The sequence below is a fragment of the Triturus cristatus genome, chromosome 11, assembly GCF_964204655.1.
Source record: "Triturus cristatus chromosome 11, aTriCri1.1, whole genome shotgun sequence".
NCBI lineage: Eukaryota > Metazoa > Chordata > Amphibia > Caudata > Salamandridae > Triturus > Triturus cristatus.
In genome coordinates, this window is record NC_140594.1 from 795691328 (window position 1) to 795719097 (window position 27770).

Genomic DNA, 27770 nt, shown 5'->3' on the forward strand with positions numbered 1-27770 from the left:
AATGAAATCATATACCTGCTTTCAGGTGCTATATTTTGGCAGAAACCCCCACTTGGGATGTCTAATGTGGTTTTATATTTTTTGTGCACTATATTGCTCATTAGTAAGGGTGGGTGGAGTTGGCTAAGTGGCATTACGCGGAATACGCGGAATTCCACGGAGTTGCCTAAAAACTCAATGGAATACCACAGAGTTCTGCTCCACCCTATGGCAGCATGAGACTTCCTCCAGCTCTCCCCGGCATATCTCTCGGCGGGTCTAGGTGCTGCTCTTCTGCACCGGGCACTCCTCCTGCCACCATGGCAGTGATCCAAGGTGCTGCTTGTACAGGCTGTAACTATGAAATCCCTTCTTTGCAGGATACACGAAGACAGTGCATGCGGAGCAGAGTTCGCCACCCACACCTACTCATTAGTGCTGTGTCATTTATAGTCTGTACTGCAAATTGCATGTAGCACTGTTCAGTTGTCTATAGTCTAAGTCTAAGCAATATGAATGATTTGGTTTCATTACTGGAAAAAGGGATTGCTCATTGATGAGGTGCAACTCTATTACATCCTGACATTCAAGTTGTGTGAGCATTTCTCTATACCTGTTGCATGGCTTCATGGTTAATTAGATATTGTGGTTGTGCTTGTAGGCTGGACCTTATAGGTATGATGTGGTAAGGGAATCCTTCATCCCAACACACATGGTTGCTGTATAGTGCCAGGACTCGTGCTAGGACCCACTCCTTTGTGTATGTGTGTTTTACTGATTCTGAAACTAGATCAAACACAGCTGGTAGTATTATTGTTTCTCATGGGAAGACATTTCTAACAAACTCAAGTGGCCAATCTCTTTCAGCCAAGAGAATGTCATGGTCAAATAACAACTTCTTCAAAAAGAGAACACTAAGGGTACATGAAATATCCCCCTCCATCTGGAATTGTAATTCACATAATTGACTCGGGACGCTTTGTCTCTGGTCCAGTGTTTTCATCTGGACATCGTCACTGGTTGCTACTGCTGCCAGGCACTCCATAAGATTTTGGCAAGCTATTTTGGCTTCTGCCACACTGTCGAGCAGAGCCCGAACCCCCTGGACTTTTATTCCAGCCACTTTCTTCTTTTTAAATTTAGGCTTTTCGTGTTTCAGTTTTTCTTCTGTTTTTTATTATGAAGTCAGAAGAGTGTTTTGAATACTTCTTCAGTTTCACGTACTGCTCTGATCTGCTGTCTGATCATCCTCCTCTCTCTGAGCCTTTTTTGGATGATTCCTGAAAGGAATAAGAAGGACATGTATTGTATCCTGATACCTATCATGCTGTTCAATTGTATTTATGGTTGCACAAGTTATTGCACTTATCAGAGGACTCCTGTTGAGGAGAACCACCCCATGTTTAGTCTTTTCTAACCCTGGGTGTAGTTTGCGAAGTAGCGCTATGCGTAGCTACGCAAAGGGCACTTCACGCTACGCGTAGCTTCGCAAACTGCGTAGTGCACTGTGCAAGATGCTGTTCACACTGATTGCACAGTGCGGACAAGCATCCGGCATTGTGCAATCAGTGCAAACTGCATCTTGCACAGTGCAAGCGGTCGTTTTCTGCCGCTTGAGTAGATTTCTACTCGAGCGGCAGCTTTCTCAACACGGACTGGTAGTTTCTCATCGCGAGCGGTCGCGACCATACGTGACCACTCACAATGAGAAACCTGACCTCCCCATGTTGAAAAGCTTGCCGGGAGTTTTATTTTCCACGCTTGCGATCGGCAACTTGATGTTGATGATCGCGAACGAGGAAAAAGTCTCGCCGGGATGTCATTTTGCTTGCTCGCGGTTGCCAACTTGACGTTGAGGACCGCGAGCAAGCAAAAAATTTCTTTTGCACTATGCTACGCTATGCCACGCGTGTTTGCACTGTGCTACGTGCAATTCGCGTAGTGCGAAGTAGCGCAAACTTCGCAAACTACGCGAGCATAGCATAGTGCTTTGCCCAGGCTTAGTCTTTTCTTTATTTTTCTTATTATTCCAGTGATTTTTTCTTAGGAGACTCAAATGCCTGTTTTGTGTTGTTCTTCTCAGAATTACCCTTTTTTGGGGGTTTATTAGGTCTGACTCCCAAATTATCTCGGCCTATTGAAAAATAGGTCTCTGCAATACTTTTAGGTAGTTTTCCCTCTCGGTCTGATGGAGCAACCTACCAGAGCCCCTGGCGCACTGTCAATGGTGCTGATTCCCCTTTTATGTTAATATCATTGAGGATATTGTTGCAAAATTGCCCATTAATATCCTCCCCTAATCCAGGGCAGGTTATTCTTCATACTCATTTTGAATCTGACACAGATAATAAATGGTGTACCATGTGCTAAGGTATAGACCGCAGCAAAGACTGTACCCCAAATGGCCCAGTCTTCCTTCGAGGTAACCATCCCTAATGATAGGCACTTTGTGAGAACTCTATGTTTTTCTTGGGGTCCTGTATGGGGAAACACTCCTTCAAGCTTTTTTGTGCAATTCAGAAAGGAATCTCACCAGCCTTACCCGAATGTTAGCCATTATTGCATTCATAGTCACTGGACTAATTCCAGGCACTGCCAATTGTGATTGCTAGGTTTGCCATTATGGTTTGCATAATGCATTGCATTAGTTGTCTATACAATTTAACTATACCTGGGTATAGTACACGTAGCTCTGGGGCTGTAAGGTTCTCTATATCTGGATAAGGTGTGGAACTGGCTAGGACTGGCCATGTTGCTCCCTTGTTACTGAGAGGACCTAGTCTGACATGATCTACTATGTGAGGAAGGGTGTCAAGGAACCAATTCATGTGTTCATGATATGTTAATGGAGTCTCTAAATCCTCATATGGTCTATAGTTGTTTCGTACTTTTGCTTCAGTGTAGGTTTGAAAATTCCCTGTGTTCGAATTTGCTGCTGGTAATGTGATCCATGAATAGAATACCTCTATTCGAAACACTTAATGGTGCTCTACCACAAAGGTTATGTCCACTTCCATCAGGTTGAGCCCATGGTGTAATACCATTTATGTTTGTGCATCTTTGCAATCTAGTGACAAAGCCACTTGTGGTGGATTAGCCTCATGGAAATCTGAAATTCAGAGAGGGTACATCACTGTGGCGATCCTTTAAAAGAGTCAAGCTTGAACAACCTAGAGACAGAAATAGGGGTTCCCTTCATTGCTGAGGAAAATGTTGGACACATGGAAAAAAGAAAAACTAGGAGAAATAAAGATATTTCTCCTCGTTGTGCCTCCTTTACACCTCCCCTTGGGGGCTGTTAGTTTTTGGTGCTGACTCAGGGTTACGATTTTTCATAAATCTGGGGCAGATTTAAGCCATGGATGTTGCTGGGAATGCCCCAAGCAACACCCATCGCATGCCCCTTTAGCGCAGAAAACTGTGTTAAAGGGAACGATATTTACAAGGCAGCATTAAGCCAAAAAAAGTGGCTTAGTGTGGCCTCATAAATGTGGAGCAGGCTCCTGCGCCACGGAATGTCACAAAACTTGATGTTCTGGCAGGGCATTGGGCCTCATAAATGAGGTTCTGAAGCATTATGATTCTTGTATAAAGTATGTGCACTGCAATGATCAATAGAAGAAAACAGAACAGAAAAATCAGCATTATTATAATTGTAAAGAAGATGACCAATTCAACCATTATGCTGTTACATTGATTATAACTATTGATGTATAATCAAATCTACACTCCTACTTAGTACTTCCTAATCTAGTGGGCTTAAGAAGTGCGAATCTGCCAAAAAACCCTAGGGTGATATAACTCCCAGTGACTTGTAGGTATGTTTCATCTGGTGCTTGTTCTTGTGAAAAGAAGGCCATCGCTTTTTTCATGAAGGTAAACAGGATATGGGGTGACCTCATCAGTAACAGCGAAATGCTTCTTTGACTAAACAAAGAATTGGCTTTGTTTAGATAATAAACTTCATCTGTGCTACCATACTGAAGCTCCAGTCAGGCTGGTGTTATTGATTCTACCCTTGCAGGGCTGTCACTAAGCGGACAACAACAAATATCAACCTTTTGAGCAGTGAACTTAAGCCTTGTTCAGAATGTTCAAGGCCCTTATAATTTGCCTAAAAGGATTTATAAATGTAAGCAAGTCTATTTCAGAGAATATTATCCTATATATGCGATCATGCAAATATGTGTCAATAGTCAACTTTTAAGAAAGATGTCAACTTAAAATGTGAACGTGTAAAATGGTGGTGTTCCTCGACCTAAACCTATGTAACCATACAACAGCACAGTGTCTAAACAGCTCTTAAGCAGATAATGGAAAGGCCATAAAAACGTAAATGATTCAATAAATTGTTAAAACATGTAAACAAGCAATGTCAAGATGCTACATACTTGAATGTTGGTTTATGGTATCATTTAATGCAGTTGAGTAAGTAATTCTTTACTATTTGATTAATAAAAATCATTACAATTAAAACATTGGTATCATATAAAAAACTGTTTCTCAATCATTTAAAAAACGTGATATGTTAATTAACTAGGACCATTTGCATTTCCTTAATTCACAAATTAATATACAAATGTACACAAAAAGAGATGTAATGGTTACATACTGGGACATTGATACCACATATACACATCTTTATCACAGTCATTCATTGGTCATAGTAAAAGTAACACATAATGCTCACATAGGTCCCTAAACAATACCAAAAAAACTGTAAACATTATGTACCATTGTGCAAATGGACAATAAAGTGTCTAGGTGCTTACACATGGTCTGTAGAGTCTAATCACACAAGTAGCTACAACTCTGATCATCATAGAACCATAATGTAGAAGGCCGTAAAACAATTCAATAAACCTGTAAACATTATATACCGTTGTGCAAATGAACAATAAAGTGCCTCTGTGCTTTCACATAATCTTTAAAACCTAGTTCCAAAAGTTGCCAGAAACAGAACCATTGAGCCAAACTGCATAAAACTTCAAAGTGCCAGGTGCCTAAAAACAATACCCTTCTCTTATCCAATTCTATTAAAATGTCCCTTTAGAAAAGGTTTAAAGAAGTGAATTTAAACTACAGAGGCCAGCATTTTTTCGGCAATTGTTAAAACCTTTATCATTTGACAAATCAATGGAATCGACACAACCGATATACATAAAAAAAGGGTCTGCCGAGCAGATCTTACCCTAGCTTTAAGAAATAAAAGCAGCAACCGGTAGCCACCTGCGCCATCTGCCTTCACAGGTTGGGCACTGTTGTATCCAGGTCGGTGTTCCCTCCTTAGTGGAGTATCTGCCAAGTCTTAATTTTGAAAATGTATTACTCATATGGGCCGAAAAATAGGCAGTCAAATAGAGCTGAACTAGCAAAGACTAATTAGAATTAATCACTGATCAAGCATGTATTTTGCCATTAAAGCCTCCTTATCCACAAAGCGTGAATTCGTTTTAATCTACCTATTTAAAAACTGTTTAAAACTGAGCTTTGTCATTTCTGGAAACCCTGACTGCAGATCAAAACTCTGGAAACATGTTGAAAAATGGGATTTCTAGGCGTCTGTGTAAACAGAATGAATTATTTCACCCCAACAATTGTTTGCTAGAGAGTCAGGATCAGATAAAAACAAGGATTATGTACATTTCAAAAATGTACCTTGCACCACCATGGACTGTCTTGGGAGACCAAACTCTAAACAAATTAAGGCTTGGCCAATTGACCTGGGGATTCCAAACACTGATTTACAGACCAGAATTACAAGTAGATCCAATAGTTTTGCATCTTTTCATCTGGTGATAGGCGAGCCATAGCTTGGCTCCTGAAACTTTAAGAAGATGTTCGTACGGTTGACACCTCAATGATTTATGTGCAGATTTAAAGGCATAACATAAAGATGATGTTTTTGACCTCAGAAAATTCAAATGGCTTTTAAACAAGACTTTATTATCAAATAAAAAACCGAGGTATTTATATGACTTCACCACTTAAATTGGGCCACCTCTAGCTATCCAGGATCCGGTCTTAAACTTCACTGGGCCAATTTCAATGATTTTAGTTTTTTTAACATTCAGCTCCAGACCATTAACTAAAATATAATCATCAAATGTAGTAATTAATCTTTGTAAACCTATCAGAGTTTGATTCAACAACATCGTATTGTCAGCGTATTGACGATAACTATGATGCACATCAGCAAGGTTAAGCGGCTCGGCATTGACAAACTCAGAGTACTGTGGTAGGTCTGACATAAAATAGATAAAAAAGACAAGGAGCAAGTACAAAGTCTTGTTTAAGGCCATTACAATTCTTGATTTTTTGAGACAAAGTAAAACCTTCACCTAACTTAACCTGAACACAAGTGTTGGTATACAGGAGTATTATAGAATCCAGCAACTTTTGGGGAATATCCCATCCTGCAAGTTTTTGCCTTAATAATACTGGTGGTGCTGAATGGAAAGCAGCTTTTAAATCTATACAACAAATGTATAGATTTCGGGGTTTTTAAACAGCCCACTCAGCTAATAAAGTAAAGGTCAGCAAATTAGTAATTGTAGATTGGCCCTTCTGAAATCCCTTCCGGTTAATTGGGATTACTTCCTGCAATGCTGCCCAATTTTCCAAATCAATCATTAATCTGGAAGCAAAGACCTTAGCTTCTACATCAGTTAAGGCAAATAACTGAAAGTTTGAAGGATTATCCACCGGACTGCTTTTAAAAATTGGCTGTACAATGCTTCCTTGCCAGGACTCAGGGGCAAAATTCAATGCTAATACCTCATTAAACATTGGAGTCAACACTTCGGCCCACATATCAGCATTGGCATGAAATAAAGCGCTAGGAAGCCCATTTGGGCCAGGGGCCCCATTCGATCTAAGACGACGCAAAAGAGTAGCTGTTTCAATACTGCTTATAAATCCCAAGCTTGGCTCCAGATTGGGACTATTCACTTTCTCTGTAAATGACTTGTATAGTTTTCACACAATAGTGACTCAGATCTGGCCTTTTTATATCAGAAGCACAAGCGTCATACAGGTTGGTAATAAACCTCATCCAAGCCTCCTCCATAATATTAACACTATAGGCTTTATTACTTCCCCTTTCCAGTTCATTAATGACATTTCAAGCTTTGCTCTTGTACATGAAGTGCTGCTCAGAGTTACGAAAACCACAATTTAATGATGTCTCTGGATACTATGCTCTACCCCTTGAGTCTAGATTAATATATTTGCTGGTAAGAAGCACTAAGAGGTGATTAACTCAATGACATCTTAAATTCTATAGACATCATGCCCTATCTCTTCATGCCACATCAGCTTATGTGCTGGTCAGAGACACTGAGAAGCCAATGATCAGGTTTGTTCCTCCAACAGACAGCGTGCAGTGTTCTATGACACCCAAGATCTCAGGTCTGGGCAGCTTGCAGATCCCTAAGGAGTCCATATTTTAGTTTGGGACACCTATAGTTAAAGTACTCTGTACTAAGGTTCCCGGAAAACCAACATACTCTTGTGGGATAGTTGAGAAGCACTTTACAGTTTATATCTACAACTTCTACTAGCCATAGATTCAGATTATCTGCTTTCTCAAAGCAACATATATTATTTGGTATCTTGAAATACACTATTGAGTGAATCCATTAGCTGACTGCATATAAAGAAAGCAATTTTAAGCCCTTGTTCCAGTCATACAATTTGCTTTCCTGGAATACCTGAATAACACCCATACAGTGATATAAAGCTGCTACTCCCATTTGAAAGCGGGCCACACATAAGCATACTATGTTGTGTGTTCACATAACCAGAAACAAATGTGCTATTCAGACGAGATTGCTAAGAAGCTTTTAGGTTCTATGATCCCAATGCAGCAAGCCAATTGCAAATGCAAGTCTCATTTACATGCACAAAATATTTTTTTGTGAATACAACTCCAGGTTTGATATTCCTTTCAATCAGAATGTATACTTGTAACAGGATTTACTCATGCATTATATTACCTCACAATGCAGTAATATAATGCATGCATAATTACTTCTGGGACTGCCTAGAAAGCATGAGAGCCCCATTCAGCGGGCATGGAATCTCAAGCGCCTCCAGCTAGATATGGGGAAGATTTACTAACATTGATATGCAGATTTTGGCCCGCGTTAATTATGCTGACAGACATCTTGCGCCTGCATTGCAGTGCTAAATAAACAGTGTTGCACTTGTAGTTGGTGAAATGTCTGTTGGCAGGGTAAAGGGGGGAGTGAGGGCACAAGGGGCACCCCTATAAAAAAAAGAAAAATCAATCATCGCGGAACAAACACCAGCCTCCAGAGTGTGTTGGTGTTCGTCCCTCGATGAAATCCTAACATGTTGTGCCGGGTTATAATCACAAAAGTGACGCAAACCAGTGCAGAATGTAGATTTTGAATTTGCTTTCCGGCACAAAATTATTTTTGTGCTGGAAATTTGCCTGAAAGTAACACAAAGAAGCGCATTGGGCTACTTTGCATCAAAGGGGAGTTCCATGGGTGGTACACATATGTTCCCATCCACCACCCATCGTTTTTGATGCTCAAACTAATCTGCTAACATCAAACAATAATGCCTCTTTGAGGCAGGCATAAAAAGTAGAAATGCTTTTATTTCACCTAACCTTTCCAATTTTCCGACTGCATGTGTGCTGAAGTGTACAGCACACATGGAAAGTGGAAAAAATTTGAAAGTTTTATATACAGAAGGGTATATTTTCTTTTTTTGACGCTCCCATGGCACTGCATGCTGGCTTATATTTACAAGGCCACGCAAAGCCATCCTGACTGGCTTTTCATGACCTTGTAAATACAGCCCCTTTTCATGCATCACTTTATGTGAAAGAGTCATGCAATGGGTTATACTGTGGGTGTTCCAACTCAACACCCATTGCTTTTTGATGCTGCCCCAGATTTACAAGGATCTGTAAATCTGAGGCAGCGCCAAAACCTAACACCATTGAAAAGCAGGCGTTATAGTGTTGCAACAAGGAAAAATACTTATTTTACTCCTTTTTTTGCCCTTTCTATGTGTGCTGCATTAGGAAACACAGTGCTTTTCCATCCTCAAAAAGATATGGGGAAGGGAAATCTAGGTGAATAGTGAATTGGTGGTGAATGGCCCATTTATGTCCAGGTGTAAATGACTCCCACTGCAGCACAGTTCATTCATTAATGTATATTATGATAACTAAACTAAAGACGTTGCAATGACATAATCTCATGTATAACATATTTTCTGTTCTGTGCTGCTTTTCAGCCAGAGAGTGGCACGTGGCAGCTGATCTTTTGGGAAAGCCTGAACAACCAGGCTATGACTCAGTGTCTTTCAGTGGCGTTTGAAGGGAAGACGTTTACTGAAGCTGCCATGTAAGTATTTAATTGGTTATAATGTTTTATGTTCAGTTCCAGGCAGTTCAATAGACCTATTCCCTGTGAGGGACCTTGGACTCACTTAAACATCTCTACTCAACCAGATCTTTTTAGCTGCTTGAGAGGTAAGAGGGGGAAACAGTCACAATGTAAATGTCAATACAGTGTAACCAAATTTAGTCACACAATAATCCACTCGACAACTAAATCTGGGATTAGTAAGGCTTAATTATAAATTCAAAAATAGATCGATATAAATAAACCTCAGCATCACAGCATAGAAAAACAGAACAAACAGAATGAGCCCAAATTTCCTGAAGAGATTTAGCCTATATAACAAGAAGCATACATCTAATTCTGTTATGACAATACAAGTAATCTGGAAAAAGAATTGAAACATTAAATTGCTTAAAATAATTCTCAAAGGTAAGCATGAGCACGCTGTCTCTCCCTACACTGCATTAAAAAGGACAACCCTAAACAAAGTAGCATTGAGTAGGAATGAATAATAGAAAGGTGTCAGCTGTCAGGGTGTTCAGTAGAAGAAACTCCAACTAAGAGTCAAGTAGCATGAAGCCAAACAGAAGCAGATGTCTGTACCTCATGAAGTCCTAAAATATCTCTCGGGCCCTCACCATGTTACAGCATAATTTGCATTAGTTGCACTCAAGGTAAGTTACGTGTTCATCTCCAGTAGAAACAAATAAATGAAAATAAACACATTCTACATAAATGGTTAAGTACGAATGACATGTTACACTTTAACCGTGAGCTTGTACTGAAACAGTTCTCAAGGCCCACAAATCATGTCAACTTAAAGTGCACAGGGTTACAAACACATACACATTTTAGCACACATAGCAAATGCAGTTTCTTAACAAATGAATAAATGACAAAAAGATTACGGAAATGTCATTTCAAATACACCAACATGAATATAATTTCTTGTTACAAATATATATGCTTAAAGATCAGTCGACACATAGGCCTTATTTCATTAGATTCACATTGAAACAGATCTAAACTGTAATTTCTTCTAGAATACTAATATGTAAATGTTGTAAACAACCTTATTAGTCACAATTCAGCGCACACAATATATAATTCCCATTTGGTTACACATTGAGTACTTGAAATATGCCATACCCAATCTTTTCTTAGTAACATTAATCACACAGAATACATTTGAGTGATGACTACACATGATTGTAATGCACTTCTACAGTATCCCAAGATGGGAACAAAATTACGATCCTCCATCCGCAAATGTAACCGAAAATTTAAAATGCAGCAGCCCGTGACTGTCAAGTGTGAAGTAAAATATTTGATAGTGCTTAATGATGTAAAATACAGCTTCTGTGCACTGCCAAATGCATAGTAAAAGCACAAAGTTGCATGAAATAAAGCATGGTGCAAAATAGCATGGAACAGAGGTTTTGAACTGATCCTGTGCAAAATGTTCAATTTGCACGGGCCTTCTTTGAACCCAATGACAAAATCATTGCCCATACATGCATATTCTGATTGGCAGATTCACTCATATCCCAGCTGTCTGGATCTTCTCTGCTGTGGTCACAGATATACCCTGGCACACGCCATCCCCGCTATCCGTGTCTAAGTCTGCCAGCTGCCTACCTAACGGTTTCCTTTCCTCAACCCAGTCCCATGCAGCCTCATAGGCATAAAAAAAATAAAAGACTTCTCAGTAAAATTGACTCTAAGTTCTGCCGGGTACATAAGTGCTTATTCCAGTTGTATTGCACAAAGCTTCTGCTTCTGAAAGAAATGATTGTCTTTGCAGATGGATAACATGAATGTAATCCAGAAAAAGCATGAATTTTGATTTCCTGAGCGATTATTCCCAGTTTGCATGCTGTGCCAAGGATAACATTCCTGTCCTGAAAACTGAAAAGACATGCAATGACCGGCCTTGTTTGGGGTGCCTTAAACTGATGCGCTATCACAGATGCTTGGATGCGCCTCAGCTGGGCACAGTATACCAGTGGATGTAGCTGAGCACAGCATACTAGTGGGCAAAGAATGCCAGTGAATGGTGGGATAGTCTACAGGCACTGGATTAGATGTCAATCTTAGCTGTTGGCCACACCCCCAAAGCAGCTAGTTTCTTAAAAGAGAGTTACAATCTCACTTATAAAGTGCTATATTTTAAGACCAAGTAACTAGGGTCATAGAATGTATGAAAATGGGAAAGGCCCTAGAGGATGATACATTCTGCAAGGAATTCTATGAATCTAATAGAGAACGGCTCCACTCTTACGTAGGGTGTTTAATGAGATGAGGGAAATGGGTGGCTTCCAGTTGGAGTTTAATAAAGAACGAATTGTCCTTAATTCTTAAACCAAAATCCCATGGAATGTGTTATTGGCTTATTTTAATGTAGATATGCATATCCTGGCTGAATAAAGAGTTACATTGCTTCATATACCCAACACACGTGGGTTGTATCCCTCACAGATCATCTACCACTTACTTGTGGAACTCATGCCATGTAATTTGGCATGTCAGAGATAAAGCAGATGAAAAACTGACCATTTCCCATAATGCACAGAAGGCATTTGATCAAGTGAAATAGACCTAATCATTCTATACAGTGGAAAGGATAAGAATAGGGAACAAGTTCATTCAAATAGTGAATTTGTTCAGCATTCACCCCCCCAGCTCCTTTGCAGATACCATCTCGGTGCAGCTTCAAGAGAGTCTGCAGCAAATACCGGACATTTCTTATGCAATAATGGAAAGGGGCCTGGAATCGTTGGGTCAAGCTGTTAATGCAGGGATTCAAAATCCACTAGAAGAATTGCAACTTTCGTCCACCGGGGGTAAAACGCAACAGGTGGAAATTAAGACTTTGCTTAATCTCATTTTGGAGGAGATCAGAGATATGAAAAAGTCGCATGCGCTCGAGACTGCTGCATTTCATCTCAGGCTGAAAAAAATTGAGGAAACGATCTCTGGCATTCCCGTCAGACTTGATGAGGCAGAAATGAGGATAGCTCATTTAGAGGATCAGATGAGCTCTACAATTCAGAAAATAAATACTGTGACGGTGGAGAAGATTGATCTGTAAAATAAGCTGGAAGACTTGGAAAATCACTCATGCCGTTCTAACCTTAGAATCGTGGAAGTACCGGGCTCATCGGGTCCCATCCTACCCCATCCCTGGTTCTAAATATCCCCGCACAATCCTAATTAACTTCGCTGACTACAGAATTAAAGAAAACGTCCTGAGTAAAGCTATTCAGCAGAGACAGTTTGTTATTAGCGAGGGTATTAATTGCCGAATTTTTCCAGACATATCTGCAGGAGCACCACGTAGGCGTAAATAATTTGTTAAACTTTTGTATTTATTTAAGGCCCAAGGAGCACAGGCATCCATTGCACGACAGTCTAAACTAAGGGTTCTGGCTAAAGGAAAAATCCATATGCTTTCACGGGTAAAAGAAGCTCAGGAGCTTCTGAGTGAGATTACCACGGCAAGATGAATTTGTGTTGTTTGTATTTAACTTTGTCAATTTGCTCTACATTTTGATTCATGTCCAACAGGGTATTTAGGCCTCCTTTGTTGTATGGGTGGGGTGCAGATCACCTAGGGTGCAGTTACAGGGCACCCCATTGGCTAAGGGAGGGAGAGATGTGGGATGCGGGACCGGACGGGTTGACGGGTTTCTGGGGGAGGGGGGTTGGTTCAGGGTTGTTGGGTTTTTCTTTTTATGTGGGGGGTGCATTGATGCAGGAAAAAATGAACAGGAAAAATGTAATCGATTTTACAGATTTACTTTACTCAATGCAGGCCATGTTACTTGGGAATATTTAGATTTACAGATGAATATGTTTAAATGCAGAATGTGAAAATTGTATCCTGTAATGTTAATGGATTACTTAACCCGCAGAAAAGTGCTGCTTTTTTAAATTGGGTTACTTCTCTTCCCCTGAGATCGTGTTTTTACAGGAAACTCATTTTAGATCTGATAACCCTAAAATAGGACTTCCCAAAAGGTATTCACAGGCTTTTTTTTCTTCGCTAATTTAGCCGTTCAAGGGGTAGGGATTCTACTTACAAACACACTTGACTGGCAGGTTAAGGATGTCCAGCGAGATGGGAAAGGCAGATGGTTGTGGGTTAAAGTCAAGCTTCAGAAAACAATCCTGAATTTGGTAAATTACTATGGCCCTATCGAGGACGATACTGCATCACTCTGCCAAATTTCCCAATTAGTAATAAGTATGGAAGGTGTTTTAGTTCTGGGAGGTGATTTTAATTTTATTCAGAATCTAGCCCTGGATTCATCAAATAAAACGAAGCATCAACTAAAACCTAAAACCACAAAATTAATTAATAGCCTAACAATAGATTTCTCACTAGCAGATCCCTGGAGATTAGCTTATCCTGCTCTCTCCCAATATACCTGCTACTCTGGTAGATTTAGATCGGCCTCACGTTTTGATTATTGTTTAGTGGATAAATTAGTTGCTAGGGGTCCGGCAGAAATTGTTGCCAATTCGTTTTCAGACCACTCGCTAGTTTCTTTTACACTATTATTAAATATGAGCATGAAAAATAGATCCAGATGGCAATTTGATAAATCCCTTCTACAAGATACGATCTGGTTAACAGAAACCAGACAGTTTATTAAGGAGTTTTTTCTACACAATGTAAATACGGCCCCTTTATTTACGGTATGGGAGGCCTTTAAAGCTACATTTAGAGGCCAAGTTATTTCTTATAAGGCAAGAATTAATAACCTACGGAGAAATAAGATTGCCACACTTCAAACTACGATGGAGGAGGCTAGCCGAAAGATAACTCTTGCAGATTTCCCAGCGCCCATAATAAAGGCACAGCAGCAAGAGCTAGCTAGGGCAATGGAGAAGCTGAAAGATTTTTTCTTAACAGAGGAAATTGCAGGAAGTAAGGCTTAACAACAAAAACTTTACGAGGAGAGTCAGCAGATTGGCAGATTCCTGGCCTGGTCCACGAAATCACAAAAAGCTGCACAATTAATTGTTCAAATAAAAAATCCAGCAACAGGTCTCCTCGTAGATAATAAGCAGGGTATCGGTGAGGTGTTTAGCTCACATTTCAATCATATCTATGGAGAAACGCAAGGGGTGGATAAGGGAGATCTTGAGAGATATTTTCAGTCATTGGAGCTACCTTTGCTATCGCAGCAGCGTTCAGAGGCATTGAGCTCTCAAATAGGAATCCCTGAAGCACAAGTAGTATTAAAGAGTATGGCTAAAGCTAAAGCTAGTGGAGCAGACGGGATCCCTGTAGAAATGTATAAGATATTTCAGGTCGAACTGCTTCCCTTTTTGGTAAGATTGTTTAATGAAATCAAGGATGGTATAGATACTCCCAAAAGTTTTAAGGAATCGGTAGTAATAGTTTTTCTTAAAAAGGATAAGGATCCTGCCGATACAAGCTCTTATCATCCTATCAGTCTGATAAATACAGATTATAAATTTCTTATGAAAATCTGGGAAAAAAGGATAGCTCCCTGTGCACAACAGGTGTTTCATAATGATCAAAATGGTTTTATTCCTGGACGTTTAATGGCATCGAATACTTATTTTTTAATGCAAGCCATTGATTACTTTTCTATTAATCAGACTGATGCGGTGATCATGATGATGGATGCTGAAAAAGCTTTTAATTTGGTAGACAGGAGTGCGTTATTTTTTATTTTACGGAAGTTTGATTTTTCACAACAACTGATACAGATAACAAAAATGTATAGAGGGGCAGAAGCTACAATCATGATTAATGGTTTAGTAAATGGTAAGGTTACTATCAAACGAGGCACCTGCCAGGGGTGCCCGTTGTCTCCTCTCCTATTTTTATTGTTTATTGAACCCCTAGCTGAGAAGATCTGGAACAGCATATGTATCGTTCCTCCCATTGATGGTATGGCAAAAATTAAGCTTTATGCAGATGATATCATTTTATATCTGAAGGCAGGGGCAGATAACCTACAGAATGTGTTTGGTGAAATTCAAAACTTTACGCAAATCGGAGGATACAAAGTTAACCATGCAAAAAACGAAATTTTAACATTTAATGCGACTCCTTCGGATTTCCCATCTGCCATCCATCTAAAACCTCCGCACCCAATTAGATATCTGGGGCTACCTGTCACTAATGATTTTGGGCAATTATTTTCTTTGAATTATATTAGATTGCTCACGAAAGTCAAAAAGTTATTCAATAGCTGGTCTCTGCTTCAACTGTCCTTAGTTGGGAGGGTCTCAATGGTTAAAATGACGGTCCTTCCACTGTTTTTATTTTTATTTATTAATCTGCCCTAGAAAATCCCGAATTATTATTTTAAGGAGTTGGATCGATTAATAAGGAAGTTTGTTTGGAATAATAAACAACCTAGGGTTAAGCTCTCTATATTGCAACTTGATGTAACTTCAGGAGGACTGGCACTCCCACATTTTTTAACATATCATCAGGCTTCTTTACTTAATCTGTTTTCCCAATTGGGTAAGGAGAATTCTGTTTTTGATTAAAAAAAATTGATATGTATGTTGAATAAAAGCGCCATTGGACTCCCCGTGTTCCTACGTTTGGCAAAACTTCCCAAAAAAACGCGATATAAGGTTATCTTCACACTGGCTGATAGAAGGCAGTTATTTTTTAAATTACGAGATGTCCCTTTATTTCACGCTTACACCCCTATACAGGATTGGGCAGTAGGAGGTCTTAAACTCTCTAGAGGGCTTTTTTCAGGACTGGCAAGAATTGGGTTATCTTCAGCTCGGGGATTTCTATAACCTTGATTCCTTAATTAACTGGGAAACGGTTTGTCTCCAGGCTACTACACCGAATAATGCGCCGGCCCCGAGGTTTGTACAAATATCCAACTTCCTTAAAATTAAGTACGCAATGCTAGATGCGACTGTAAGGCCAATTGTCAAGCAGATAGTAAATAAAATGGTAGGGGTTGGCTGTTGGTATCAGCTACTTCATCAAAAAGGCAACTCGGAAGAGATCCTGATAAAAGAGCTCCAAAAAATTAATTCAGAGACAGGGTGCAAGTTCAATACCAGGGAATGGACACCCCTTAGTGATCTAGCGAATAAAGCTCTTAGAGGCGCTAATTTCAAAAGAATGTTTTTTTAATCTAGATCGTTACTATATTTTACACCCCTGAAACTGTCTAAAATGTTTCTCACCTGCCCGAATAAATGCTTTCGCTGTAACAGAGAGGGTGAAGGGGGCTGGGTACATATATTTTTTTAATGTAATGATTTACAATATTTCTGGAAGAGGGTCTTTGCGGAAATTTCTTTGATTTTATCCATGCAAATTAGTCCGTCAGCCATGTTGGTGCTATTTGGTTCTTCAGGAGAAGTGAAATGTTTTACAAAAAATCAGCAATATTTTTTTTTAATTTCAATTGCAGTCTCCATATCACTTGTTCTGCAAAACTGGAGATCCAGTCTACAACCTAGCATTGAACATTGGTTTAATAAAATGACTAGGACTTGTAGACTTGAAGAGGCCTATGCCAAACGTGTAGGAGCTGTGGTAAGATTTAAGGGTATTTGGCGACCCCTTTTTTTTTCATTATGGGTTCATAGATGAGACCTGATGATCAAGAACTAGTTAAAAATAAGTTTTATATGCACGCGGCACTTTGTAGAAGTTATCGTATTCTTATATTCGTCAGACACTAAAAAAAGAAAAAAATGACTTGCACTTGGCACTTTGTACTTTATTTATTTATCCTATTTAATGTAACTTATTAATTAAAATTTAGTTAGGTGATTCTAGTTGGAGGCGGTGGGAGTCTGATTCCTTGTAGGTTGCCATTGGAAATTGTAATATGGAATGTTTTTTTTTATAACTGTTGACTATGCTTGATTAATTTATTGGTCTTGCTATTTGATATGTAAACTGACATGTAAACTATTTACTTTACCAATTTTTTCCTGTTCTAATAAAAATATATATTTTTTAAAAATGGTGAAATTGCTAAATCTGGACCCCACACCTGTGTTCAATTGCACAGCTTCTTGTCCGCCCCTTCCATATCACTTGAGGCATGAGACAAGGGTAGAGCTTTCCCCACTGCTGTTTTTAGAAGAAGTATCCCTAGCTGTAGAGATTTGCAAAAACAAAGGTATATCCATCCCATTTGCATAAAAACACAAATATACTGACGGGATTCTAGTTTCACTGTCATAACCTCGACTTGCATTAGAGCTCTTACTTCTCTACTTTTTAGATTTTTCAGTTTCTTTTGATATACAGTAAACTGAGATAAAGGCAAAGCACTACCATTAAGAAGAGGCAATACAAACACATCTCTGGGTGACCCCCCTCTTCAGATGGAATGGAACAAACCTGAGATACCTGGGTTTCCTGATTATTACAGTAGAAAACACGATGAAGGAAAATCTAATCCCCCTCTTGGATAAATTGGCAACTGATTTCCAGAGATGGTTCAGTTTGTACTTCTCTATCTGGGGAGTGTTAAACTAGCAAAAAATGAATATTGCTCCAAAATGCAACAACATGTTTGCTATGGTCCGCCTGGAATTGAGCCCAGAGTTGAATATTGGCTCAGTAATTTTCGTAAAAGGATTAGATATAAGTCTAGGTTTAATCTCAATGAGCTACATGCATCAATGGAATCAGGCAGGTGCTGTCTCCCTCACATGAAAACATAGTGGGTGGCCTACCAGTTGGTTCAAGTTAAATATTTGCTTCCGACTTGCACAGAGGTATACATAAGCAGGTAACAGGTCCTAAAAAAGAAGTAGGGGGACTAAACAAGTTGGGCAGTATTAAAATAACATTATGGCATGTTACATCACATCATGTGACATCACAGAGTGTGACATTGCACGTAGCATCACAGGAACTGTCACCACAGCCCATGATCTCACAGGAAGAGACATCACAAGAAATGACATCAGATCTTATGACCTGACACATATGTTGCTCAGGTCTAACATGAGCACATTTGAGCACATTACAGTCAGATGTGTGCCATAAACGTGACACAACACGGAAACAAAATCTGGGCCTCAGCGTATGCATTTATTTTTTTAAACTGTGCCACAAAGAAATTGGCAGCAAGGAGAATTGTGGCAGTAAATATGTTCTGCTTAATTAGTTATAAAGTCTGCATTTTAAAATATCCAATGGGGTTATGGCACTTGCTCCTTTTTTCTTTGTGTGCCTAGTATATCCTAAGAAATAATAATAATAGTAAGATAACTCTGGAGATTTCTGCACTTGCTGGAGTGATCTGTTTTTTGTTTAGTCCCAGTTTTTAATCAAAGTAGCATAGAGGGGTAATATGTCTTCTGGAAAGCACATCATATGACATGCAAATGACAGATTTTTATTTTAAGTAGATGGGTAAGCGGGATACTGCTTTTAACACACAGATCCTTTTACTTGCAGTTCATAATTGTAATCCTTCTAATATGGAATACAGTGAGATATGAATGACATCTAACCTTGTAACCCACACAGTCCTATATGACACATCCTGTGCATTGATTTACACAAATATGATTTATTGTCAGTATAGGTGTGATGTAAAGCACTCCGACACCCTGGGCTATGATGAGGAGCACTATAAAAGAAATAAAAACAAAATAGTGAAATTGAAATTGTTTTTTGTGTGAATACTGGGACAGACCAACACATCTGACCTTACAGTGCATGCATTAGTCTCATATATAGGGACTGAACAAAGTCAAAAGCATGCCTTTCTTAAGTTCCTGGGAAGTAATAACAAGCTATGAGCCTTTATTACCCCGTCATTGCATTTTCAGCTAAGTGTGAGGTTCCGGTTAGCCCCCAGCCAGGATACTCGAACAAAAGAAGGCCTGATGGTCCCTTATCTGTGGTCTTTGTTTTGGACCTGGCTAGAAAATAAAATAACAAAGTCCTCTTGCACATTGCTGCTCAGAATGAAAGCAGAAAACGTGCAGGTGCTGCTGAAAGTGTCCATTAGATGAGTTCAGCATATTTATGTGGGGCCCAACTTCTTGACAGGGGAGACGACGTCCACCCTGTGAAAAGAATGGGTAGACACCATTTACACACGTGCACCCTTGTCCTCTGCATAAGGCTATATGTGTCAAAAGCACTTCTGAAATCTTGTAACAGCCTTGCTTCACTGTACATTACTAGACTTCCTGTCCTGGCAATTGGAACCTCATCATACATTCTTTCATATATGTTCGGAGAAGGTATCCCTTTTACTTAGGTATAACTGAAAAAGACTGATAAATATACAACTCTGTGATAATGGGGAAATGCCCATAGGTCTTCATTCCAAATTTGGCCTTTCTGAAAAAACAAAGATATAGAGGTTATTGGTGACTTACGATCATACATACTTACACAACCTTTGCAGACCTCCAGAGGAAAGAAAACCTCACATCCACACATTTCCAGAGAAAGTATTCAATGAAGGTAGTGTTTAAGGATCAAGTCGGGCTCCACCAATATACAAATGAACATACCTACTTTACATTAATTGAACAATTTGAGGGCTTTCAAGGGACTGTTATCTGGCTGTATGGACTTCTTACCAACCATAAATTTTCACGACCACTGGCCAACATGTTACAACTTTGGTGGGAACACAGACTACAAATAGAAGTCCCCAAAGAGGATTTGGATGATATTTTAGTTTACCATAACAAAAGACTTAGGGAGGCTAGAATGAAGAGGAGATTTTTTAATATACTACATAAGTTGCAATGGTCTCCTCAGATACTGTTTTCAGAAAAGCTATCAAAATCATCTCTTCACTAAACATTCTCTGAAAACGCCAAATCTAGCACTTTATTAAACACAAACCTGGGACAGAATAAGGACAGAAACACATATAGACAGAGAGTTTGATGAAAAAATGGCCTTACTCCGTGAGGCAACCACTCTCTCTACAATCACTTCTCAATGCTATAGGGTGTTTGATCAAATTATCAAAGGAAAAATATAGTGCAACAAAAATATTGTTGCAAACATATAGAGAGCAAGAATATTATAAAGGTAAGTTTCTATGGGTAAGAAAAGCTTTATAATACTTGACTCCACAGAAACACCTTGTATGTGTTTACAGATTCAAAGTAGTAAATTCAGTTTCATGCATAAACAATCCATGGATTTCCAATGCTTATCACAACGATTTATTCAAAATATCTGCACACCAACTCCTGATGCGTTTCGGAGATAGCCATCATGGGTCAGGGAGTGGACACTCACAAAGTAATCATAAATGTGACCTTACACATCAGAAACATAAAAGTAGGACTTGTGCATATTGGTGAAAACATTTGCCAAATAAACATGGATGCCATTTTGAGACAGATTACAGAGTAGTTTAAACATGGATTATTTCTCTAATTATGCTCTGTTCTGTTTTGACCATTTGATTGTGCACACTTGGTAGTACTAGATCATTACAGAATTAATTATTGTGCTACTCTGAATAATAAGTCAAACATCGAAGCAGGCATAGCAAAAACAAAAGTAGTCGGAAGGAGATCTCAATACTATTGAACGAATTTACAAAAAGCACTCTATCTGGACTAAGAGCTAGCTTTCTGCCAAATTTTGTGTCATTCCGTCCAGTAGTTCGGGCTGTAGTTGGGTGGTTTAAAATTCCTTTGGGAATTACCATGGGAAACACACTTTTTTGCCCCCCTTCCTTTTCTCTGCCCTCGCTTGACGGATCCCCCAAAAACTTCCCATTCTCAACAAAACCCACATTAACACTTTTTCTGGAAAATGTTGTGAAGATTAGTCAAACGGAACCAAAGATATCGGCAAGTCAAAACATGCTTTCCCATGGAAATTAGGTCCTAACTACAACTACCTACTGAGGATATATATGTGAAAAGGAACCCCTGCATCCAAGAATCCATGCAGGAAAGAAGTCTCGCATTCCAGAAGATACAGCTGTAGCAATTGGATGGATGGATGGATGGATGGATGGATGGATGGATGGATGGATGGATGGATGGATGGATGGAGGGTGGGAGGGAGGGTGGGTGGGTGGGTGGATGGATGGATGGATGGATGGATGGATGGATGGATGGATGGATGGATGGATGGATGGATGGATGGATGGATGGATGGATGGATGGATGGATGGATGGATGGATGGATGGATGGATGGATGGATGGATGGATGGATGGATGGATGGATGGATGGATGGATGGATGGATGGATGGATGGATGGATGGATGGATGGATGGATGGATGGATGGATGGATGGATGGATGGATGGATGGATGGATGGATGGATGGATGGATGGATGGATGGATGGATGGATGGATGGATGGATGGATGGATGGATGGATGGATGGATGGATGGATGGATGGATGGATGGATGGATGGATGGATGGATGGATGGATGGATGGATGGATGGATGGATGGATGGATGGATGGATGGATGGATGGATGGATGGATGGATGGATGGATGGATGGGAGGAGGGAGGGAGGGAGGGAGGGGTGGATGGATGGATGGATGGATGGGTGGGTGGGTGGGTGGGTGGGTGGGTGGGATGGATGGAAATTTTTTTCCTCCTCAATATTCTGTCATGCAACCCGCTTGCTTTGTTTTTCAACATCCTTTGCCATGGTCAAATAGGAAACTTAGGTCTTTTGAAAATGAGTAATGTACCACATTTTAATTCATGGTTAAAGGACATGTGTCATATGGCAACTTGTGAAAAGATGGTTTGCATACTCAATTATGAACTTGAGAAATTTGAAGCTATCGAGGGTGTTTTTCCACAAATCTGACTCACTGTTTGCTTGTGAATAAATAGACCAACAGTGTAAGACTTTGTTATATAATTAACTTTATTATTTAGATGTTATACCAATACTTTCATCATATAACAAGCTATAATGGCATTTAATTTGCAATGTGAAAAAGAACACTGTAATGGCAAAGCTGAACAGCTGTGTAGGACCAATCTGCTATTCAGTGGTCATGATATTGATCGAACCATTGCATAGCACGTTTAGATATTGACCATGACCATGTTTTGTTGGGTTAATGTAATATGCATTGTTTGAAAATAAAAATAAAACATGGTTGAACATATTAGATTACAAATCTAGTTACAGATCTCATTGGTTCCAGGCAATTCAGGTTTAGGCATCTCAATCTGAACTTTTCAGCTCCCTTCTGAAAGTCTATGATGGAGTAAGCATTCTTGATTGCTTGTCCTTAGAGCTGAGCAAAAAAGGAGGCTGCATGAAAGCTGAGCTACTGTTTTTGTTCTAGGGTTTGTCAGTGTGAGACATCAAATTATAAATTCACCCGGGCAAGTAAAAAATCTTTGAACCAATCCTAACTGAGGGTGATTAATGTATGTAATCAAACAGTTCTAAACATCCTCTTTGAAAATGTATCATATTGTAGGAGTTAGTTTATTTGGCTTAGGAAAGAATGGGATAGAATGGAGATTTAACATAGGGTGAATTGTCTGCATGACCTACAATGTAAAGCAGAAAACCTGAAAAGGAACTTCATTTTCACTTCTTCAAAATGTTATGTTGGCTCACTTTGTGTTTTTCATCCTAGGCTGTGCTTTTTCAAGCTAAACATCATGTTGATTGCCATTGAATACAGTTCAGCCTGCGAAGAATACAGGTATTTAGAATCACGTTTTTTAAATATAATATCTCATAGATTTGTAGGTAAAGAGTGAACAATCATTAGCTTAAAGAGGAATCTGTTCTTACCGATGTTACCAGAGAACTTTTGTGGTCTGGACAAAGAGTTCTGTAACATGAAAATTAAATATTGACAAAGTTAATAGGTCTGAGTTTAGTGACAATGCATGCAAACACATGTAAATGCAGATATGCAGAAATTATGTTCCAAGCAATGGCACAGTAATGTCAGACAGATTGGTTTTTCCAATGCTTGGAGGGTGTGATAGCTGTAGTGGTGTTGGTGGTGTGATATTGGTGGTGGTGCTGGTATTACTGGTAGCATCAGAATTGTAGTGGGGATTTCGGTGATAATTGCTATTGGTGACAATAGTAGAAATTATGGTGTGTTATTAGTTATAGTGATATTGGTGGTGATGGGGTTACTGGTATTGGTGGGGGTTTTGTAGTGGTGTTCTTATGGATGGTATTGGTGGTGGTGTGGTATTGGTGGTTCAAAAATTGCCTGCTACAGGCATGTTTAATGTATAAAATGATGCCTGAGACAGACTTGAATATGATAAAAAAAAGTATGATGTTTGAGTGTACTTTCAAAATGACAGTGAGAGAGCAGTACTCCTCTGTGCTGATCTAAGATGTGAGTTCAATGCCTTACGCTGCTTACTGAAAGAGAATGATTCAGATAAGCCAGTGGCTGAAGGGGGCTGTTGAAAACCCCATACAACCAATATTAGATCTGTTGGTATGCACAAGTAGTATGCAGAATTGCACTGATGTCCAGAGTTTTTTATGACACAGTTAGACAGGGTTACAGGGCAAGAGCTCTATGGTGAGCAGAAAGAAGTTATGCTCTGAAGATCATAAGATGCATCTTGGTGAATGGATGCCAAGTCCTAAGAATATTTTTGGCAAAGTAGAAAAAAGATTCAGGAAGGTGGTTGTTGGAAGATTCAGGAAGGATGGCAACTACACGGTATTTCTGATTTAAAACTGCTTACACAGCTTTAAGTCATAGCTGAACGCAAGAGAAAAGAGCCAAAATGTCAAAAATAGAAAAATAGTGGGTAATAACTACTCTAAAATCACAGTACATTGTCAATAGCTCTTTAGCATGATACTTACCTAAGTCCCTCACAAGATTGATGACATATTCCCCGCTTGTAGAGAGATTGTTCAATTCTGGATTTTTGCTGACAGTAAAGCACTAAGAGGATAGTTCTTAAATGTGTGCATATAAGCATGCTAAATGTGTTAGGCAGTTCACACTGCTGGGAGTGAAGGAAGACAATTCCCAGCCACCTGACTGAAGGGAAATCGAAATTGAAATATACCTGTGAACCCTTTAGGAATCTTGAGATAGGTTGAGCAGAAAGAAACATCAGTGGCTGAGGAACTAAGGTAGCCCACAGTCTATGGCTGTAGGCCTAGGGTGTAGTGTCATCACATCTGAATGGTTATAATCCAGCGCAAAATCGGGAAATGGGGAACAACCTGTACCAATATCCTCCCTGTGTCACAGACCCGACGTCACACTAACTCATTCACACATGCAGTCATTGGTGGGGCCCATAACACCAACACTCACATGTTTCTTCTTCTGGTCTGCACACACAGGATGGATGAGTAATTCCAGCGCTGGACATGTGAGGGGAACACCTTATGACCTATAGGGAGGGAAAAGTTATTTACAAAATATACATCAACGCCCTTTGCCTACAGATCCTTAATCCTAAAACATCAAGGCACTCCTCCCACTTGGTCAATGGACCAAATAGTTGGATTGGTTGATGGTGATTTAGAACCAGCTAAGACACATTTTAAGACTTCAAAATCTTTCTCTAAATGAAAAACCCACAACTCATGATTTCTCGTTAATCAATAATCGTTTATCTAAAATTTTATTATGATTTTAAATTTGCATTTGTCTCGTCCAAGTTTAGAAAATTCATATCAATTTTTGAATAAATCGCAGAACATCATATTTACCTCATCTGGCTATTTGGAGTCCTCTAATTCATTGGCTCTGCATAATCAAAATTTTGTCGTAAGTCGTCCGAAAGCAGGCCAAAGCTCAAAGTTCTTTCCTTAGCACATTACAGTCCCAAAGATCAGCAAAGGACCAAGGACGTGCAAGCATCTATCATTGCCCGTAGATTTAGACAAAGTTCGCAGCCATCAGATGACCAGGCAGCATCCGGACCCTCAAGGATTCAGGGGCGATGAATCAGCAACGCAACGCAAGTCATGCAACTCAACGTAACGCGACGTCCCTCTCTATTCTGCTACTGTTTTTATAATACAATGAAGTAAAGAAGATACATTTTAAAGTTTTAGAACAGTCGTGATTGGCTGGTTGAGATTGTCTGATTCAATTTTAAGGTTCTCAGTACTGTTCGAAGTGTGAGGTCACTGGTTACTCCAAGAGTCGGCTTGTTCCGGTTTATTGTAAGGTTGATTGTTCTCTTGTCTTGGCAGGCCTCCCGTTTTCTAGCCTTGTCCGGGTACATGGTGAACAAAGGTCGCGACGAGGTTTTAGGAGATTTCTCGCGCATGCGTTGCTCACTCTGCGCCCCATGAGACAGTGGCCACTTCTTCGTGTGGTGACAGCGGCCATCTTTGATTTAGGCCCAAATGCCAACTTAAGCAAAACAAACATAAAAGAGTAATTAATACATAGCAATAATCAATCTAATGTTAACCCCTTACTAATCCCTCCATGTGCTTGTATTTATCTAGCATATAGCAACATTTAAAGCCATTAAATTCACCTTTTCGGTCCTCCTCATGGGGCAACATCACAAAAGCAACATATATCATGCAGTAATCTATTACCACATACACTATTGTTAATATGCGTACAGATTTTAGTTATAAAGGAAATTTAGCCATGCAAAATGCAAATCCCACATGTAATTCAAATTTTAATAATGTTTATTAATATACATGCAAGCTCGTTTAATAATATTATAGTTAATAGATTATATAATTAGTAATTTCATGCAGAATAGAGGAGGTATACAACATTTTGCACTACCTGCTCCATCAGTTACCTCACAGACTGAGCAAATTTGGTCCCAGCACCCTGTCTCCTTTTCCTTTCCATGTGTGAAAGTACAAAGACTATTCTGACTTGCTCTGGGCAGCCATGAGAGGAGATTTCAATTAGTGGGGTAATTTGCCCAAGTAGCTGCCCAAGTAGGCTCCTGAGCACCAGGAATGTCATGAAGACTTAATTATTTCTGTGATGGTGTGTAAGAAATAGGGTTATTAGTTGTGCAGGATGTGAGGCCTTCGAAAGTAATAGGTTCACACATTCCTCTTACTGGGAACCAAGCACCCCATTGTAGCTCTCTTAGGGTAGCAAAGCAGAGTAGTCCAAAGCCTACTAAGGGGAATGATGTGGGCTAGTAAACACCTTTCGCTGGAACGCAATAATAACACTCAATAAATGATTGTCCAGTCAGTGCTTTTTCTTTGAAAAAATAAAAGTACATTTTCTACAGACACACTACTAAATACTATGAATTATGCTACAAATATGTATATCATGCAGACAGAAATACCTTGGGTGGCAGTCTGACATTAAATTTGATGCCTTTTGGGCCATGACCTCCAAAGTAATAGTAATCCACTCCCAAACCTCTACCAGATTGAACATGACAATCTGTCTGCACAGCAACAATTTAAAACAAGCCTATTGGCTACGTCAAAGATCACTACATCAATGTAAAATACAAACCAACTGGCTTTATCAAGGGTCCCCACATTAAAAAAACAATAATTCATCTTATAAACAGACAACCATTATATCCCCATAGTCATTAGCCATGCTTAAAGGCAGTCATTATTGTCAATAAACACTGTTAGCAATGTATTAACAATAAAGCCTTTAAAAGGAACATGGCATGTGCATGTGGTGTTCTTTAACCCCCCTTTAGGCCACATAACATGTAGCCATATAAATAACCTAGAGAGATATGCACTCCCAGGCGGTAAAACAAATATTCCAACCTTATGCCTGTGTACACATTAATGAAGTCTCCTCAGGTCATGCATTTTGTGACCTGGGAGACATGGAGCTAGAGTTAAAAAAGTTAAATGGGGGGCTGCTGCTCCCATGCAGCCCACCCACAACACTTTCCAGGCACCATCTTAGGGCACCACAAAGCAGAAATACACATGCAAAATAATCATCACAGGGCATAATGGGTCACTCCCAGCCTGGGACCTGTGAATATTATAGAAGAAGCTTCAGTCACAATTTTTAGTGGGACGCTGCCTCATACCAAGTGTCTTTTTCTTTCTTTATTTTCTTTTTCAGTGGTGCCTAGTCCTACACTGGACACTGACATGGAAGGCTTTAGGGTGGGGGGCCACAGGGGAGCCCTGTGGCACCATGGCTCTGGCCAGCTTCTTGAATGCCCTCCTCCTTGGGTGCAAAACCAGCAGCTTCCTGCTCCATTTGGTCTGGGTTTTTGTTCCCTGTTGACCACCATGCTCCCCCCAGACACAGGAAAGGAGAGCTGGGGCGAAGCCACCATCACTGGGGGGTGGAACAGCACTTCCTCTGGCTCTCCTTGTATTGGATTGAATGGGGTCCTTGGCCTCTTCTTTCGAGACTCCAGCCCAGGGGACGGGGTCACTGGCCTGAGATATTATTTGGGAATGGGGGCCCCATGCATTCCCCTCATGCCAAGGATATATTTAATT

General features: G+C 39.7%; 1 protein-coding gene across 1 annotated transcript in view; it reads left to right on the forward strand.

Annotated features, from left to right (window-relative positions):
- LOC146785455 (calcium-activated potassium channel subunit alpha-1-like) overlaps positions 1-27770 on the forward strand; it is a 1319298-nt gene that overhangs the window by 365813 nt on the left and 925715 nt on the right. The window contains exons 13-14 of the mRNA XM_085633050.1: positions 9256-9365; positions 22969-23037. Of these exons, the coding sequence (XP_085489176.1) occupies positions 9256-9365; positions 22969-23037 (179 nt within the window). The remainder of the gene's footprint in view (positions 1-9255; positions 9366-22968; positions 23038-27770) is intronic.